At 29.0% G+C, this 20,844-nt stretch overlaps 1 protein-coding gene across 2 annotated transcripts in view; it reads right to left on the reverse strand.

The window, feature by feature from the left end:
• Positions 1-4,463: 4,463 nt before the first annotated feature.
• The window catches only part of LOC142329329 (uncharacterized), a 63,317-nt gene continuing 46,936 nt past the window's right edge, over positions 4,464-20,844 (reverse strand). Inside the window, exons 11-12 of one of the 2 annotated variants that reach the window (XR_012757468.1) lie at positions 18,267-18,461; positions 4,464-9,701 (exon numbers count right to left, since the gene is read on the reverse strand). Coding sequence is in view for 1 of the 2 variants with exons in the window: in XM_075373814.1 (XP_075229929.1) it covers positions 9,677-9,701; positions 18,352-18,461 (135 nt within the window). In the remaining variant the exon portion in view is untranslated. The remainder of the gene's footprint in view (positions 9,702-18,266; positions 18,462-20,844) is intronic. The other variant, XM_075373814.1, reaches the window with a different exon arrangement.

Genomic DNA, 20,844 nt, shown 5'->3' on the forward strand with positions numbered 1-20,844 from the left:
TAAAATTATAGTAGTTTTGGCATTTATATTATATTCCATACCCAAAATGGGAAGCAATCTTTTTCATTACTCTTAAATAAAGGTTATACTTTATTTTTTCAATATTTTTAAACAATTCTCTTTTAAATTAATTAAAAAAATAAAATAAAAGTCAAACTCTCAATGTTTGTCCGCTTTTTTCTTTTTAATGTAAATAAGTTAAGCATTTATAAACCAATAAAGTATTACTTATTTACTCAATTTCATTTCATTATTAAATTTTTATTCACATTATTTTATGGAAAAATCCCATATCTAATCACTTTATCTTCATGAAAAACGTGCAAAAAATTCTAAAAGCAGAATGAATAATAACAGTCTTTCATCCAAAAATTCTAAGTTTGAATCCTGGTAGGGCTTACGAGTTTTCATGTGCATTTAAAATACTGTCACATGTTTCTATATTTGTTTTAAACTTACATTAAATAAATTTAGTGAAATTTACAGCTATTAATGAAAAATAGCAGCAAATTCTACCTAATGAGGGCTTTCATGCGGACCCAGCCCGTAACTAAAAAATAAAATGGAAGAGTATGTAAGTAATTATGTAAAAAAAATTATAGAGTAAATATTTGAATTACAGGATCCATGGTGACCTATCACCAACCCCCACGGCTCTGATAATTTATAACCAAAATTAAATGGTAATAATGATTCATATAGAAAATACTGTACAAAATTTCATAAAAATCATCATAAAATCAACATATATTTTTTAGAGGTGGGAAATAAATTTTAAAAAAATATTCATATGTAGTTTAAGCTTAGGAGTATCATTTAAAAAAAAAATTAGATCTCTTCATAGTTCTATATACAAAGTACAAACTAAAATTAATTTGAACCAAAAGAACATATACATATTTCAACTTTAAGAGGGTGGCGGTTGATTTTTTTTTTAAACGTTTTTTGGATTACTTACGTAAGGGATATTCCGGGACACATTCGCCAACTTTAGGAACCGATTCAGGATATCAAAATGAGCAAAGACATCCATACTGACTTAAGTCCTATTTTGCTTTGTTTTCCTTCTGGAAGTCACTTTGTGAATTTCAATAAAAAAATTATTTCTCAGTAATGGGTAAACCTAAATTAACTAAATTTGGCAAATCTAAGACTAGTTTCTTATTCTATGAACAAAATAAAAAAATTTAATAACATCACCTTCAAAAATTTCAAGCTGGTGGGGCATCTTAATTTTTTAACCTTCAGTATATTTGTAATTATTTGTTTGATCAAATTTTTACTTATTACAAAATTTATTAAGCATTTTATTTTGAACAAACCGACACCCCATTTGTAAAAATCCGTTCAGAAATAATCAAGTTATTGCAGGCAATTAACCTAGCAGTACACTTTTGCACTGCAATGCAAGCTGATAATTTGTTGCCTGCTTTTATTTACTCCATTAAATCTAATAAAAATTATTAATAATAAATAATAATAGTAAATTAACAAAGCATTGTTGACCTTAACCACAGGAATACAATGCAACTGACAACAAAAATCAGCAAACCATGATACTACTGAGATTTTCAATGCCTAAAAGGCATTGGGTTAGAGTTTTTATTCAGTTATATTGTTAAATGAAGCTGTATGAAATACACATTTTTCACACACAAAGTGTTTCATTCATATTATAAGGTGATGTTTTCTCAAACGATCTAAAGAATCAATGGCGTTTGAAGTTCTAATGAAGCAATGGCAAAAAATCAATGTGATATGAAAAATAAAAAATTAGTGATTTTTTTTAGAAAAAAGTCATAAAACTGTTAAAAAATTATATAAGTTAAATTAATTATTATAAGTTTAATTCTTATAAAATTGTTTTAATAATATTGTGCGTTGCCCTCAGGTAGTTTACCTCAAACTTAAAAAAAATGAAACCTTAGTTTTTATCACAAACAACTCTTCCCCCTTTGTTTCAGTTAACAGAGGTTCTGCTGTATATGTTTAATCAATGATCATCATAAATTTTTATCATTTAATGTGTTTCCATTAACATTTTCCTAAGTTTTAAGCAAAATTTTATGTTAATCACTGTTCATAAGCAGCTGTAACTCAATAGATGATTAAATTAAACGCAACCAACAGTTTAATTACAAAGGACAAAATGTTTTTAACAAACCTTTTATATAAAAATAAAACCTAAATTATCTCTGGTTCTACTGACAGCAGACAGTTCCTTTCTGTACAATCTAATTTGTTCATTATACAGTGCAAATTTAAAGAATGGCACAATCATTTTAATTGCCTCATAAATTAAATTAACAAGACATATTGCACGGTTTTATTTTAAGTTTATTAATTATTCTTCAAACCACTGTAAAACTAGCTAATGAAATTACATTACTACATAATACAGAGTTCTATTAATCTAAATTTTTTTTCATTAAAAAACTACAAAAATAAACAGGCTAGTTTCAACTTCAAGTATTATGATTACTATTGAATTCATTTTGCCAAGATATATCCTGAAGAATAAAAAACCAATAATAAATAATTTTAATTTTTATATTTTCACAGTTTTGAATTTTCATTTCCTCTCTAATTTTTAGAATAAGGTGAACTCTTTAAATCACAAAAAAAGTGTCGCTCAATATTACTTCTGATTCACATGATTCAATAACTGGAATTATTTTTAAAAAAAAACCATATGTATTCTACAAGCTGTTTAAAAAACAAATAATAATACAGATTTAAGGGCATATAAGGGAATAATACATGATGCCAGAACAATCATAACAAAAATAAAACAATAACATTGTTTCCTTCAGTTTTTACAATCCCATCTATACAAAACAAAAACGTTCATCTCTAAACTGGAAACTGTCAGAAGGCAAACACAGTTTTTATGTCTCAGAGCTAACAAATTAGGCTCTTCAACAAAACTAAATTAATTAAATGAAAATTTAACCAAATACGTAACAGAATTGTAAATTATGATTAAATCAAAAGCAGTGCTTCCAGGAATACTAGAAATTACATAGAGTGAGGACAGTGAAGGTTATGTCTCATGAATGGTTATGTCTCATGAAATTTTTTTTTAGAATATCATATACGATAAGAAAAATACAGGAATTCAGTGAATTGAGAACGGTGGCTCTCACATCAACTGACATGAGTCCTGAGCTGCATATATCTCACAATGGTCTCGCATTGTTGTGACTGATGTCAACAGTAATAATACAGAAAGTAACGTAGAGTTATGTTTACACAAGCCAATATGAAGTTAAATAGGCGCAACTACTAAAAAATATTAAATCACATCAACAATCTGTACAAGAATTAAAATATCTACTAGTTAGATTGTAGTGAACGCTCCACATGAAGATCCAGTTACATGTTACTTCAATCCAGTTACTTCAATAAGTTAGTCAATATGTCAAAGTTACAGTTTACGCATCATTACAAGCCATTTGGAAAATATCATGCGATCAATTACTGCTTGAGTATATAATTCAACATCAAGGAAGTCTCATTCTAACATTTTATTTTGGTTAGAAAATGATTCAAAAGAAAATATTAGCAAAAACATGACCAAAATTAGTCTACCAAGAAACTTGATAAGCCAATATAACTTGCTATTGAATCCACAAAATTATCCAAGATTCATAGCTGTAGAATAATCAAGTTTACAGTCATACATTTTATATGTAGATAACACAGCAAAAACCTGTTGCCAATTCAACATATCTACTGGCCCATGACTTTACTTGACTGAAGAAGATAATGGTAGATCAAAATACGAGAGTAAAGTAAATAAACTGAAAGAATTACTAAATCAGAAACATTTACCAGGAAAATTTCTCATAGGTGCTAAATGTTCAATAAAACAATACTTAGGTATAATTAGGACAATGATTATATTTAAACCTAAGACATATTCATATAAATATTTGCAGGTGCATCCCCAATACAGCTCACCTAAATTTAAAAAAAAAATTATCAAAACTTATAAAAGTAATAGTAATTTAATAGAGTATTAAGAAAGGCATGATGACATTTAGTAGCGTAGTCTCAAAAACAAATTTTAAATTTAAAGATTGAATAAGATATGTAAAAATCTAGGGATGTATTGTGTAGCCATTGAAACAGATTATAAAGTTGGAAATAGAAAAATAAATCAGAAATACGGCAGAAGGGAGCAGACCATGTATTAGTGACTTGTTGATAGAAGCTTCTCCTCCACTGTACTCTCTCAACCTGTACCTAAGTAAAACAGATATTTTCAAATTGAAAATTTTATGAAAAAACATTACAGGTATGTTTTTTTTTGCTTGAATTAAAGCAAGCATTACTTCTTTTAGCTGAGAATAAAAATAATAAGAGAACAGAAAAACTTAGAAGCAAAAACAGCTTATTTTCCAGTAATTTTATCGTTTTGGTAAAGTGAACAGTATAATTAAAAAAGTACAAAAACCCTACAAAGTGTTAAAATCATTAAATATTTTAATTAATTCTCATTATAAACAAACTATAGCTATTTAAACAAAACAGAAAACTAAATATTACAATATATTTTAAAACAAAAAAATATTTGCAATTTACATCTAACCTCTATATATGAAACAATAAATGTTTTAATTTTAATATATTTGTACAAAATAAAAAATAATGTCCTTTATTATAAAAATTATATCATGTATTAGTTTATTTTATAAGAATTCTGAACACATAAAAAGTAAATCAATTATTTAAATAAGAAAAATTCACTTAAAGAGAATAAGTTACAAAGAATGACATTAGCCTTTCTCAATAAAAAAAAACAAAAAAAAACTTATTTTATCAGGGTAATAAAAACCTTGAACCATTTTGTTTCAAAATAAAATATCTCACCATGCCACTAGTACATTATTGAATTATAACTTTTTTCAGTTTCAAATTTAAAATATAAAAAAATTTCAGTTTAATTAATGGATTTTACCAAAATTTTAAGGACATTTCAACAAAACAAAGTTTTGTTTTGATAAACAAAACTTCCAATTAATAGCATAATTAAATTAATTGTTCTAAAATAAAATTTAAAAAAATTAAAATATTAAAAAAAAAGAAATGAATACAAAGGAACTGAATTAATTTATAATAAAACAACCTTCAAATTTTACAAACATTTCATGGCTGAATCTAGCTAGTGTGATATTATCTAAATCTTCATTCAAATCAAAATTAGATAAAAAAGGAATTTTAAAGATTATATAATCTTTTAAATTTATACTTAAAATTGGAAAGAAAAAAAAAGGTAAATAATAAATAAAATTATATTTATTTAAGCAATTAAAAAACTGCAATCTAACTAACTACTAGTAAGATGTTTTCTTATATTAAAATAATTATTTTACTTTAACATTAAATATAATATATATTTTAAATAAATTTTATTAAAGAGGGAAAATATACACAATAAAATTCAGACAAAATGTTTAATCTTCTTTTAAAGGAGATGCAGCTTATTTATGTTTAAAACTAAAAAATGAAAATAAATATGAAAAAGGTTATGCCTGTAAAGGTGTAAATTTTAAAACCTTTCAGAAAAGTGAGCGGACTAAAATAACACAGACAAGATATGTTAATAAGAATTTAAAAACACTCGAAAAGTAACAAACTATTACATAAAAGAATAACTTAAAAATGGCAATTAGATTTCTTTTTAATGAATGAGCTGGTACTTAAACAAAAACAAAATTTCAAAATACTTCATTAACTATCTTGAAAACGTCTAACAATAAATTTCCATAAACATCAGAAAAGGAAGATCAAACAGATTATCTTTTGTCATCATATAAACTGTAAAATTAAAAAAAAATTTAATCTATAAATAATAAGCAGCTGGTACAATAAAGTTTTATTTTACATCAAATTATAAAAAGGTGATATATATTAGGTACACACAAATAATGCTTATACTTTGTATTCAAAATATATTTTTAACACAATGAATTAATACTAAAAATGCATTACAACAATAAATAGTCATACAGAATTTTATAAATTATAATTACTTTCATACATATAATTGTACATTAAAATAAAATCATTATTATTATTATTTGATACAATATACTTAGATGTTATTACTTTTATGTTCCAATAATCAACTTAAAAAAAATTTGAAACATAAAACATATACTGTAACACATTTTTCCTCTAACAAGGAATTTAAATTTCTAACACCGAGCTGCATATTATAACCCTCTTATTGCCGTGTGTATTACTAGCTTCCTTACAACAAAATCTCTAGTACCATTATCACATTCTTGTGCACAAAGGTTATAGATCACGATAGTTTCTATGGTAGAATTTTATAAAACGGCAACTCTGCCTGGGCACATCTGACAGAATCTCATTTATTATCTGGGAGAGACCTAACAACTGATGGCTATCTTAAGTGTACAGAGTACATAGCTGTGATCTACCTTTTATATTTTTTTTTATAACAAAATACAGGGTCATCGAAAATTGGTTACAGCAATTTAAGAAAATTATATCTCAGAAACTACTAGAGATAATCATAAACATTTTTTAAAAATTCACAAACTGAAAACTGTTTTTTTTTACATACCTTAAACCTAGGATTGTCCCTAAATGTGTTAAATTCACAAGTAAAATGCTTAATAACATTGATGGTGATGACATGTTTAGAACATGTTTATGGATGAAGCAAGCAATTTTCCATTAGTTATACCAACCGGCATAATTGTAAAATATGGGGATCTCAGCAACCCAATGAAATTATTGAGTATGTCAGAGATTTCCTAAAAATAAACACATTAAAAATAAGCACCTGGCATTAAAAGAGTTAAACAACTGGCCATTTAAACATCTTTACCTTAATTTTATTAAATTTAAGAATATTGAACATAAATTACACTAACTAGATATCTATGCAATTTCTTAAATCCTGAGGAGGAATGTTTCTTCCTCAATCAATATGATTTTATTTCTTCTTATATTATTTAATTCCAAAGAAATTATTAATAACAAATACTCAATATTTATTCAATTAAATTATTTTACAATATACTTAACATCTCTTACTAGAATTTTATTTATGTAATAAAAAGATAATATAATAGAACATAAATAACAAAATGTTAGTTAGCCTTTTTGAAATTTGTAGCAAAAAAAAAGTACATATTTTATAAAAACATAACTAGAAAATAACAGAAAATCTTTACGCTTTTTAATAGCATCAAAATACATCTATTATTATTTTTTGTCAAATACTACTGGCAAAGAATGAATAGTTATCCATTCACAAATACAACTTTCATTTTAATCACTTTACTAATAAAATTACATAATAAAACCTAACATTTGGACAAACAATCCCTTAAAAAAAAAATGTATATATATATAAAGGTTACTAAATGACAAATAATGTGGAAACTATGTACCTTTATGATAAGTAAAATTGAAAACTGTATACAAGTTTTGAAGAAACAAAATGAGACACAGGCCAATAAGTTAACAACCGTGTCAGAAAATTTCATTAGTCTGAATCAATTTATTTTTATACAAAATATATAATGGTTCTGATAAATTGATCTAATTATCATATATAATTCCCATAAAGATTTTTTGAAACAGTTCTGAAACACAAAAAAATGGAATTTTTTGCAAAAAAAGGATAAAATAACTGGAGCAAACACAACCCACATTGCATACTTCAAATGATACATATGCCACCTTAATTAATAAGGAACATTTATATGGTCATAAGACTATTTATAGATAGAAATAAAATACTTTTCAAATAAATCTTGAACTTGATTACAGCTTATACAGTTTTTAAAAAGTTGAAGTAAAATAAATCGTGATAAGTCTCACAGATTAAAGCTTGACTACAGATTAACATGATCAATATGAAATTTAGTTGTAGACAACTACAGTAGTTTAACATTTTTAAACCCACCTTATTTTATTAGAAAATATTAAAGATAGTCAAAATCTTCAACAATAAATGGAAAAGTTGACAAATGCATAACATTTTTGTTTTATTATCTTTCATTTGCTATTTTAACGATTTATTAACTTAATAGATCAAACTAAAAAATCATACACGTATGTACACAGTAGCTCTGAAAAGTTTCAGAATTAAATTTCTGTAGTAGATACAAGTAGCACTATCTTGTACAACCAACGACCTATGTAGTATGATGTCTGATGAGAGTGTGTACAAAATTTAATCACTACAGTCTCAAGTTATATTTGGCCGTGTATGTTGTGTTCATGTGACCTTGTGCGAGCTCGCGATATGAACAGAGAAGCATAATAAAATTTTGTGTTAAGACTTCAAAAATCTTTTGTTGAAACCTATTTTGTGATACAGCAAGTATTTGTTGATGAAGCCGCATCTCGTACTACAACATAAATGTGGTGGAAGTGGTTTGAAGACGATAGAATCGGATGACAATGAACGATGCAGGAGGCTGTCAATAGCTGATGAAAATGTTGTTCATGACAAAAACATTGCAAAAGTGTGCACGTTCCTGCTCGAACAACCTCATCTTATCCTTCAGGCCATAGCAGAAAAAGCTAAACATCAGTAGACACAGTATGTACAATTCTGATATAAAAAATGAACCATCGAAAGGTGTGCTCTCATTTCACTCCACACTTGACCAAAGAACAAAAACAGGTGCATCTGCACTTAAGATTTTGTTGAAACTGCTGATAGCAACCCCCCAAATATTTTGCAAACAATTGTAACTGGGGATAAATGCTGGTGCTTCATATGTGATCTGCAAATGAAGCGTCAATCTGCTGCTTGGTTGAGTCCTGGAGCACATAGGCTGGTGAAAGTCAGGCAGTAAAAATCGAGAATGAAAATGCACCACAAATCAAATCACCGCCTTATCCCACCCGACTTGGCTGCTCCAGCAGACTATTTTCTGTTCCTGAAACTCAAATTGAAGATGAAAGGCCATTTTTTGAGAACATTCCAACCATCCAAAGGGCTTGCACCGAGCAGTTGAAGGGGATCCCACAAAATTTCTCCAGAGAGTTTGACAGGCTCTAGCGGAGCTGCAACAAGTGTATAACTAGAGAAGGGTTCTATGTAGAGGGTTGATGTGAGTAAATTTATTTATCTTTAAATCTGTATTTTTATTTAATTTAGTTCGGCAACTTTTCAGACATACTGTGTATATTTCTCTACACAATATCCATTTTCTAAAATTAGGAAACAGAGAAAAATTTCAAATTAACAATGTTATAGATGAAACAAAACTGTACTAGATTAAGGCCAGTAATAATATAACAGAGATATTGATAACACTCCAGCTTAAAAATAAAAAAAAGACAAAATAAAACCTACAAAAATGTACACTACTATTTATGTAAACTACTCTACAACATGAAGTGTTCATTTTATTACTTCAGTTCACTTATATTTCATAATATATAGTACTTTCTTAAATCTATATTATACTCACACAATTACCTATATGTAAAAATTACAAAGAAAAAAAAAATCAAGTTTTTTGTGGTTTTATGAAATAATTAAATTATAGGTCATTCTAGAACATAATTCTTCACACACATCAACTTAATTATTGAACTGTGACATTATTTATTGGTTAAAATAATTATACATGACAGTTACAGTGTTCTGCATAAAAAATTTGTAGATTCATTACTAATCCTGATCATAGTATGTAGCTCTGAAACAAATAAATAAACACACCGTTTTTAGTTATTTATTTATATGTACGGTTGAACTTCAATAATTATAAGCTGAATTGTCCTATAAAACCAACTAAATAATAACTTTGAAATAAAATTCAAATGATAACTTAAAATTTTTATGTTTAAGTATTAGAATGTACAAGTAATAAAATTTACCTGGAAAGAAATAATCTTGTGTAGTAAATTATTTTACATACAGTGAATTCCAGTTACTCAAGGCAGTTACTCAAGCCATTTAACTGAGGCAGTTTTTTAAAAACAGAAAAATTGGTAAAATTCTTATACATTTACGGCCCAAAATGCTGCTTATAAGGCCCGACTAGTTCATATGTTTATTTTAAAAGTAATATAACACCATTTTATTAGTGATGTAAGTCACCACTGTTTAACACTATAGGGAAGCAGGTAACTTTTTAACCACCGAGGGGAAAAATTTTGTACGTACTAGTCTAGGCAGTACATAATGTTTTTTTCAAAATCAGGAGGGTACTCCTGCCAATGATAACTGTGTTGTGCATCCTAATGTAGATTTATGAAACATTTAAACTAATTTTTTGCCACCAAATATGAGTTTAATTTAATGGGAATAAATAACATTTTTTAAATCTATTTACCACAGTAAACTAGTAACCCACATATTACAGAAAAATTAAAGGAAATATGTTAACTTCTTCTGCTACATTCCCAGAGCACATGTCAATTTTTTGCAGGCAAAAGTTCATAGCTGATAGTTGGGAAGAAGTAAAAAGTAGCACGATCAGAAATTACTTGGCCAAATATAGTTTAAAAGTCAATGATGCTGAAACAGTCGACGCCAAAGATCAAACTAAACTTTTTTGAAATAGCAGCAGGTTCAAAATTTTGAAGAGTTCTTGAAAATAGACAGCATAGACTCCTGTGATGAAAATGAAACTAGCGATGATGAAATAATCAAAAAGATTATTCGGAAACTTGAAACTGTAGATGATAAATATGAAGTCAAATGCACATCTACACAAGATGCAAATTCATTAACAGACTTTAACAGTATTTTATGCAAAGCAGAGAAGGAAGCCTTCAAGCAGAACTGAGAGTCTAATCCAAATTCATAGAATATCAGGTAATGAAAGGAGATAACAGAGCAATCTAGAAGAATTTTTCCAAGAAGTTTAACCATGTAAGAGACTTCAAAGGCATATTTCTTTATTACACAGACCATAAAAGATTCATTGTTTTGACATACAAAACCATTTTAATAATTTTGTAATTTAAAATGTTGTTTATGTAACAATTTAATACTGTATTAGAAATTAAATTCTGATTAATAAGACATTAAATTGTACTAATAATTAATATGTACTGCATCGTATTTATCTATATCCCATCATTTTTCATTAATACTACTTATAAGGGCCATATGGTCCCGAAATATAAATAAAAAGATTTCTTTACTGCTTAAAACTTACTTTTATAAGTTTAAATCTTACAATAAAACATTAAACAACCATACAAACCTAATAACCACATAATAAAATATTTCAAAAATTAAAAAAATCTGTAGGGAATTTTTAAAATTAATATAATGATTGCGATGGTAAAATGCGATGATAAAAGAAAAACAAATAGATCCTTTAAAACTATATTTCTTGAACATTATAGCAATCACAAAAACAATAAATTAAGTTTAATATGGCAGACCATCTAATAAACAATAAATATTCTATTTCTGATATTAACGCAAATTTAGAAATATCAGAAATTAATAAAATGACAGAAAATTAAAAATATTAGAAAAGTATTACATATATAAATACAAAAAAACCAATTTCAATTTGTTAAATCATGAGACAGTGTTTAAGAGAAACGTTCTTATAAAAAATGCAACAGATAGTAGCAGCACTCGTGTAAAATTAATACACAATTAACATTATTTTAATTATGTAATAACACAATTATTTTAATCATGGCAATCCCGCATAACTACTTTGATGAAAAATTAAGGTAAGATATGTCTTATCTCAATATTCTGTACTAGGTGGTTTATTTAATACAGTTTAAGTACAAATAAAAGTGCATGAAGAGTGTAGAATCAGATATTCATCGACAGGTTCTTCAAATCAGTCGCAAATAGTTATTTTTTGATAATGAAAAAGTTTAATGATGAACTAACAGCTGCAATTTTCAATCCCGTGTAAATTATCTTATTTTTGTTTATTTTAATGTAATTTTTGATATTATAATACTATTTTAATAGAGTATAATGGGACATAAGGTGAAGAGAGTTGAGCAGAACTATTGCAGATAATATGTGGAGGAAAATTGTGATGGTATGGAGAAAAGTGACCGGTCAACTACAAGCACACAATCTATTAATAAACTACAAGCTTTGATTATTAATAAACTTTATAATCTTAAACTAAAATCAAAATAAACTATGTTAATCAAAAGTAATAGATCAGCAGTGTTTTCTTTTAGTTCTGCTAAATATGTCACTTCTGTAAAAAGATTAAAACTTTAATTTAACAAGATAAAAATAAATTATGGCTAGCATTATCAAAATAAGTAATCTGTCTAAGTGAATTAAATATGGTACATCTTGAACTCAATTGATTACAGTTTAAGTAAAACGAATTACATCAAAACAGAAGAAAAGATTGCAGTCATATAACTGATATTTCCCATGAAAAAAGATTAGAATTTAACAAATGTTATTCACAATATTTCATTTGCCAAAGCCTTGACTTTAAGGATGAAATAAGTTGTTGCAATACATTATCCATGTCAAATCATCATTCAGTTTCAAAAGTAACACTTCTGTCAATAATTAATAAACTTGTTAACAATCACAATAACCAGTTACTCCTAAAAGTGAAAAAGAAATGGGTACCAAAAAGCTGGCTGTTGTGGCATTACGTATGTCTGTATGAGAATTTACAGGGTGGCGTCATATTCTCACCTTGCTTTACCATCTATTTTGCAAGTGCATTTTTTGTCTGCCCTCATTTATTTTTTTGGTCAAATAGAAAAATTTTAAAGATTAAATTCATAATTGATCTGGATGACTGGTATTCACAATTTGCATATAAAATTAGTTGTTTGAATACCAATGACAGACAGATAGCATCGGAAGAGGTGAAAGCTTGTAGATATGTGTCCTGTAAATTTTGCTAATACACATACAAATTCACACATTAAAAGAAGTATTACAACCAAGGTGTTAAATTTGTCTCAGAGGGGTTGGAGTTAAAATAATAAGGTATTTAATTTTATATTAATTATTAGGGTTTTATAATTTACCTCCACACAACCATATTTTGTGTGGTTTATTGATGAAAAAACAAGAAACGACAGACTACTGCCATAGTATATAGCAAAGGATTTTTTGTTTTGAGCTTTTAATCTATCCATTATAATATTCTTTAAATCACATACATATGTTCCAGTGTTTTTAATTTTTGTAATTTGATTGGACATACATGACACTAGTTGTTTTCTGCTTTCTCATATTTGTCTTTTTTTTTAATTTTCTGTACATTTCATAATGTTCCTGATTACTCAGTGAGTAATGATCTAAATACAGTTGAGCAACAAATTAATGACTTATCACTCAACCAGGCATCATGGTTTTTTAATCTTGCATATAAATGAAGTACAACTTCCTATTTTAACTTTTTAGGTTTAATAAAACTGATGTAACTGTCGCTCTGAATCCCAATCATTAACTTATATCTTTGTTCAGAAAGCTAATATTTTTTATAATCATAGTACTGCTAATAAAGGTGATAACGTTTTAATGCATTTAACACCATAGACTACATTTGTTGAAGGTAATTGCAATTACTTAAGATCCATTATAAAGTTTAAGAATGATAGTAAGATTAAGATAAGTTTTCTCTCACTGTGATATTACTAAAGAAGCATTTATTGTCACTTAAAAAATCATATAAATAACCATAAAAAACATAAAAACCATATTACTGTTGGAGATTTTAATATGAATTTACTTCAACTAGGTAATTTTAATTAGGAATTTTTAAATAATTTTCTTGAGATGGGTTACTTACCTTATTTAAAAAATGAAACTGGACTGACTGATACTAATGATAGTTAACAATATTTTTATTACATCGATTATATCTAACATTAAATCCTTTATTTACGCTAATCTCTTAACAGATCATTATCCTGCCTTTTTATTAATTAACTTTAATTCTACATATATTATCCTAACAAAAATATTAACAATTTTAGTTTTATTATTTATTCTAATCTGTTTATAAATACTATCAAAATAAACTGATTTAAATCACATTCTAAATATTATTTGGTAGCCAAGGTGTTAATTAGTCAAATTCAACACGTCATAGAAGATTGTTAAAATATTAAAAATCAAAATGTTCTTAGGAAAAACAAATAACAACCGGTTTAACTGCAAAGGAAACTTTGTACAATGAGTGGCTGACTAATAATCTAACCTACAATTAAAATAAATGCAAGACTTATAAAGTCAGTTAGTTACTTGCTCAATTAAGACCTATGAGTAATTTTGGAAAAAAATGAAATCTTATTAAGACACAGTAACAGTAAAAAATTATGGCAATATGTGAATAATGAAATTGGGAAAAATTATAAGCAGATGATTTTATATAGTGTGATAATAAGATTTCTGATCCATAGGAGATGGCAAATAAATTTATTGAGTAATCAATCTCACAGCTAATATTTAAAAAAATTAATCCTAATATTAAATCTGATTAAGACCGATGATAGTTTTATATTTTTAAGGTTACTGGTTTTAAAATTGAGCAATTGTTTTGAAAATGTATGATAAGGCTCAGGTGGTATAAATATTAAAAGTTTGAAGTACGTTTCTAATGTAAGTAAACCTCTGAAATCAATCTGTCCAACACACCATTCCAATCTTTACGTCAGATAGGTACTTAAACAATAAAGCAAACTCACTCATTTCATATATTATAAAAGTATGAAAGAATTACATAAAGGTATCTTGGGAAAATTCTGCTATTATAGGAATATTTCTCATTAAAATAATGAAAAAGATTCACATACACATGCATCCAAAAATGCTTTGTTAGCAAGTTATGGTTAGTGAAAGATTTCACCCTGATTTCTGCTCCTCCGCTGAAATGAAGCCCTAATGAAATTCGGGAAAGGTAAATTAGGGGAGAATTTAGTGGTTTCTTATGGTTTTTGACATGAAAAACTTTTTAAAAATGGGTTCCAGAACTGTATCATCATTATTTTCTAGGGTGCAATAAACAAAGAAAACTGAGTTGAAAACCACAGTTGTCTTGGAAATTTGATTCAACTACAGCAGGTGCGTTTCCTCAGACCTCCAATATGAATTCCTTAGTTGTTTATGCCATTGTGGATAAAAATTTGATTTGTCTGAAAATAGTATGAATGGAATTAAGTGGTAATTATTTTAATCCATTGACAAAACTGCAACGGTTTCGTTTGGCATGGTCACTTAAGCTGTGTTGAACTTTCTGAGCATGATAAGGATGCCGTCTGAGACCATGTATGTCCTCCACCCTGTACTTTGCAGAATGTTGAATCAATCATGTAGAAATTCTTCATGTGCTCATTATAGAACTAAGCTGTGCCACAATAGATCCATAATAGGTACACAAAATAAATTATTTAAACCTCTTTGTATGACAAACAGTTTGCCATCTACTTGAAAAATAAACGATTTTTATGGTAGTCTCTTTATTTTTACATACAGCATGAATTCTTATCTGTAGAATATAATAGCAGAATTAAGAATAAGAACTTAATACTGCTGAAAGTCAGTAAATCTATTTTTTTACAAATATAGTAGATGCATTGCCATGAAAAATTCCTTCTTTACAAACAGGCTTTCTTACAAATGTCTTGTAATAGGAAAGGCCTGAAAAAACTTGTTGCATACCTTATGGAAGGTTTATTTTATGTATTATTTATTATCGTACTTATTTTTCTTTTATTTAAAAGGAATTTATCTTAATGTTGTATTAGCAATTAGATCTATGCAAAGGTATGAACTTTATTTCTACAGAACTTAAATACGTGTAACAATTTTTGTACAGAAATTACTATTATAATTAGGCAACAACAGCTTGAGAAAATTCCTGCACCAAAACATTACGCTTTACAAAAATTAAAAACCACGATCTACGCTGAAACTGAAGGTTCTAATATAATTATTTAATTTCATAATTATATAATTTATTTAATTGGTGAGATCATGTCACCACCAATTTCATTCTTGAAACTACTGACACAAGACCAGAAAGTCAATCATGCAGCGATCAAATAGGAACTTATGAATCATGCAAAAATTTATATACATTCTTGTCAATAATAGCCAGCGATGAGACATGAGTTATGATGTGGAAACAAAGTACTGGTCATTGTAGTGGGCCAGAAAACAATAGATGAAACCAGAAAATGGCACATTCATACACAAAAGTAATGTTGTCTTTTTTTTGACATCAAAGGTATTTTTTACTATTTCAACTACAGAGCAGACAGTTAACCATCACTATAGCCTAGAATGTTAATAGTCCTTTAATCTACCATGCACTGCGGCTAACTCACAAGTTTTTCACAACAAAATTTGCTTAGTGTTATTCCTCACTCCCTAGCCCCTAACTAATACTAAAGGGGTAGGTATATGGACAATAGAGTCCAGAAAAGAAAATTCATATGATTCCATGAAAACCCTTCTGAAAATTGCATTCTAGAGTTACATTGAGAAAGTGTGTAAAATAGGAAGGATTTGAATATTAATAAAGCTATAAATACTGTTTTTTTGTTTTTTATTACTTGACCAGATCTCATCTCACATTTCCATTTCCACGTTAATATTTCCAAAGGATTTAAACTAAGGATCATTCAAGAAAGATACTGTCTCAGTCAACAAGAAGTGATTGTAGATTCAAACACACATATTTTTTTTTGAGAAAAGTACAATAATTTAAACTGTCACCAAATTACTGTAACAGCACGTGGCACCCTAGAACATTGTGGTAGCCTGAAAAGGACTCTTTGGGATTTTATAGTGGTGGTCCTGAAATGGGCCATTTGTGTGTCATGAAGTAACCCTAAGGGCTGTTGAGCCCAGTCACCGGTTTCCGGCTTAGTTGTCTCAACAGGTGGTAGTTGGGGAGTTGCAGCTTGAACATTGGAAAAGGATCAAGCAGCAATTGGGTCCCCAACAGTGTCCACCATTATAAGTTGTGGCCTCGAAAGCCTCGCATGGTCAGGTTGGCATCATTTATCTTTCTGCCATTGCTAAGCGCCCAAACGACGCTCATCCAGCTTCCACTTAACCACTATATACCTACTATGTGGCAACATCTCCCCCCCATCCAGGCAAGCATGCACAGGTTCTGATCTTATGGATCTTTTTGTGGCAGGCAGCTGAATGTTGTCGTTATCACTGGCGGGAATGCAGCATGGGTACCTGCAATTAAGCGGTCATTGTTGTTGGACGCCTCATGTGTTTGTCTGTTGGCAGAGCATGGCTGTTTCAGTCTTTTTGTTCAGACAATTTTCAGACCCCACATGTCAATGAACTGCTTTGACAGTATACCTTAGAACCTTGTAGTAGCCCTGAAAAGGGCTGTTTGGAATTCTGTAGTCGTGGCCCTGAAAGAGCCCTTTGTGTGTGATAAAGAAAGGCTGTTGAATCCAGTTACTGGTCTCTGCTCATCTATTGGAATTGAACCAAGCTTCCCCTCAGCAGCAATTGGGTCCCTACTACAGCATCCTCTATAGTGGTGGCCTCCAGAGCCTGTATTTTTGGGTCAGTGTCAATCATCTTCTGCAGGTGCAGCCAAGGTGGTTCTCCCTGAATGACGCTCATCCAGCTCCATCTTCAGCACTACGCCACCTGGCACTAGCGGGCTTCATGGCGGGCCGGTCAGGCCTGCTCCTCCAGCTGAGATGTTGGCATCCACCAAGGGATCTCACATTGAGCCAGCCAAAGGACTTCTTCCTTCTTCTTGGTCTACTCCTGCTGGTAGTCCACTGCTTTATAAGCAGCACTTTCATGTGCTGCTTATAAAGCTGTCTGTGAGTGGCGAGCATGCTACACAGTCAGCTGGCTTGGTGGGAAGAAACCCATGAGCAGGCATGTAGATGCACTGCAAGTTCCGTGACTCTAACAGCTAGCATCACACTCACAAATAGTAAGCACAACATGTAACAAAAATACATATACACCATGATTAGTGATGTATTCTCTAAATAGCTGTTATATCCTAAATCTTTAATTATTTGTTTAATTTACGCTAATTTTCAGTCTAGGTGTAGAATTTAAATTTTTAAACATCTTTTGGATACCAAATTAAACACAGCTACTATAAATGATAACCTAATAACCAACCTAGTTTTTTTTATTAAGATAATGCCCCAAATTCAACTTTTTGTAGTCTTCTTTTGAAACTCTGAACTGAAATGCAAACAATCCATACAAAATAGTCAAACAGTGTATAATAAAATTACCTTAAGAGATATATGAGAGTAAGGTGAATATATTTCAGTAATCTTACCTTTTATACTACAGATGGACACAGACATTGTTGTTAATCATAAGATTACTTCATATTAATGAAGTATAGTACTTATACTTATTACCTTGATTTGTTTTTGTTCCTTCGGCTGCTCCTCTTACCATAAACTGGTGATTGTTTGTTTTCAGTTTTTACTGGACTATCTCTCAACTGCCTTCCTGTTTTCTTGTCATCCTAGATGAAAATTAAAAATAAAATAGATTATGCTGAAAAGTTTCTGCATCGAATTAAGAAAGGTCAATAAAAAATTTTAACAAGTTATTTAAAATTTAAATTAAATATTGAGTAATAAATCCTAAAATCTTAGAATATATGAACCAAAGACACCTATGCTAAGTGAATTTTACTTTTACCAATTGATTGTAGTATTTTTTATTTACTACTTATTTTAGCCTATGCAATTTTATTTTACAGTTGAAATGTTCTCTTATTAAAAGTACTGAAGAATACTCTTTCAATACAACCTTAGTTGTATTGAAAGAGTTGTTTTTCAAGGGTGAATAATTTATGACAAATGGCAATTAACTAAAAATATCTGATGTTCAATTGATACCACTAATATAGAAAAAATCAGCTGTTTCAGAATTTTCAATACTACCTCTTTTGTTTATTTTAAAATGTCTGCTCTTCTTGGAACCTGTACAGGAAAAAACAGCATGCTTTGATAAGATTTTTATTTTCTGACGATATAAAACTAATCAAAATTCATTCACAGTTGTTAAAACATAATATGGTAAAAAGTGTATTAACCATACAAATGATTTGTAAGTGGATCAAATGTCTTAAAAGTTAAATAAATAATAATTTTTCTTGTAATTTGTCTCTCTAACTATTGCCGATTCTCATAACTTTTATATGTGAAGATCTACTAACTATATAAGAATTATTAATTGACCATAATTATTAATTATTATGTCCATTACTGTTCCAACAATACTTCAACTTACTGGTTGTTTTTCAAATTAAGATATTTAAGTATGGAAATTTTACATAAAAATTAAAATTACCACTATTAAATATTAAACAGCACTGTAACCTTCCTAAATAGGTTATAGTATAACAGATTTTCTAATCTGTTGCATAAACTTAACCAGTGATTAACCTCCGGGACCATAGTTAGGTATTGCTTCAGAGGATTGAGATAAATGATTTGTAGCGTATATGGAAATGCCATGCCTGACCGGGAATTGAACCCAGGACCTCCGGATGAAAGACCGAAACGCTACTACTAGCGATTAATTTAAGCAATTTACATACTTTTGCTTTTACACTTTGCTGCTTTACATACTTTTTTAGTATTTCTTATAGCTCTGGCGCACAAGTAGCAATGGTAACAGTTGCTTTCAATGAATGGCTTGATCTCCATTACGTCATATGCAACTAAAAACTAAACATCACCAGCATTTTGAATTGGTCATGCTACACTGCAATATGGTATATGTTGATATGAGATGGCATATTTGACTACGTGAAGATATTAAATTAATCACTTCACTATCACTTTATCCAGTAAACCAAACAAAAGATGAAAGTTATTCCCAAGAATTGCTATGCCACTTTTTAGCAACAACCATTTGGTTACGCCACTTATGTGATTATACATGTCTTTAACTGCTCAGAAAGCACATGAGGAGGATACGTACTATCAATGTAGTTTTTTAATAATATTAAATTTGAGAATTCTCAGAAGTTTTGGCAGATAATATATCCAAAAAGATGAAACATACTTCATCTGAAAAAAAGTTGTCCAAAACACATCTCAAATGAAACATTTGAGCCACATACAACACTGAAGTCACATATTTAAGTTCAAGTTCTCAAAGTTCTTGCATTACTTGAATTTTTTGTAGTATTGTGAATAACCCCGACCAAAAGTCCAATCCTTTGAGAAAATTCCTGGAGAAAAGTAAAAGCAACTGAAGAATGCCATTACAAACTGTTATCATGTAACAATGGCAGAAAATTGCAATATTTACAATCAGTTCTATTACCTGTTTCACAAATTTAGACACTAAAACAAAATGATATTGATACTGCACTATTTGGAAAATTAACCATAAAAACATTCTGGCATTTAGAAAAAAACCAAATGATTAAATAATGTTCCACAATATATAAAAGTTTGGAGTAATTGCACGCTTGTACCAAAACAAAGTTTCTGGCACAGAGAGATATGATTAATGGTGATTATGCGTTTTGACTTTGCAGGAGAAATCAATCATCCGTTTTGGGTTGCATGACTTCATGACCACATTGTTTATGAAAACCACCCAGGGAAGTAGTAGTAATACATACATAAGCAAAGCACTCATGCAGGAGAATTCCCACCAATGGTCCAGGCAATCAATTTTCTACAGCAGTATTTCTCAACCTGGGGATCGTGAGAAACTAGCCTATAACTTTACCATGTCAAAAAAAAATAAAATCATTTTATGAGAAAAAGAATTATTTTTTTTTTTTTACTTTTAAGGCTGCAAAGGACCACTTTAGTCAGAATAATTAAAGTCCTTTTTGTCGATCTTTTGGCCTTTAAGTTCTTAGCTTTTACTTTCTCCCA

Source organism: Lycorma delicatula, chromosome 8 (assembly GCF_047948215.1).
Source record: "Lycorma delicatula isolate Av1 chromosome 8, ASM4794821v1, whole genome shotgun sequence".
NCBI classification, from domain to species: Eukaryota; Metazoa; Arthropoda; class Insecta; order Hemiptera; family Fulgoridae; genus Lycorma; species Lycorma delicatula.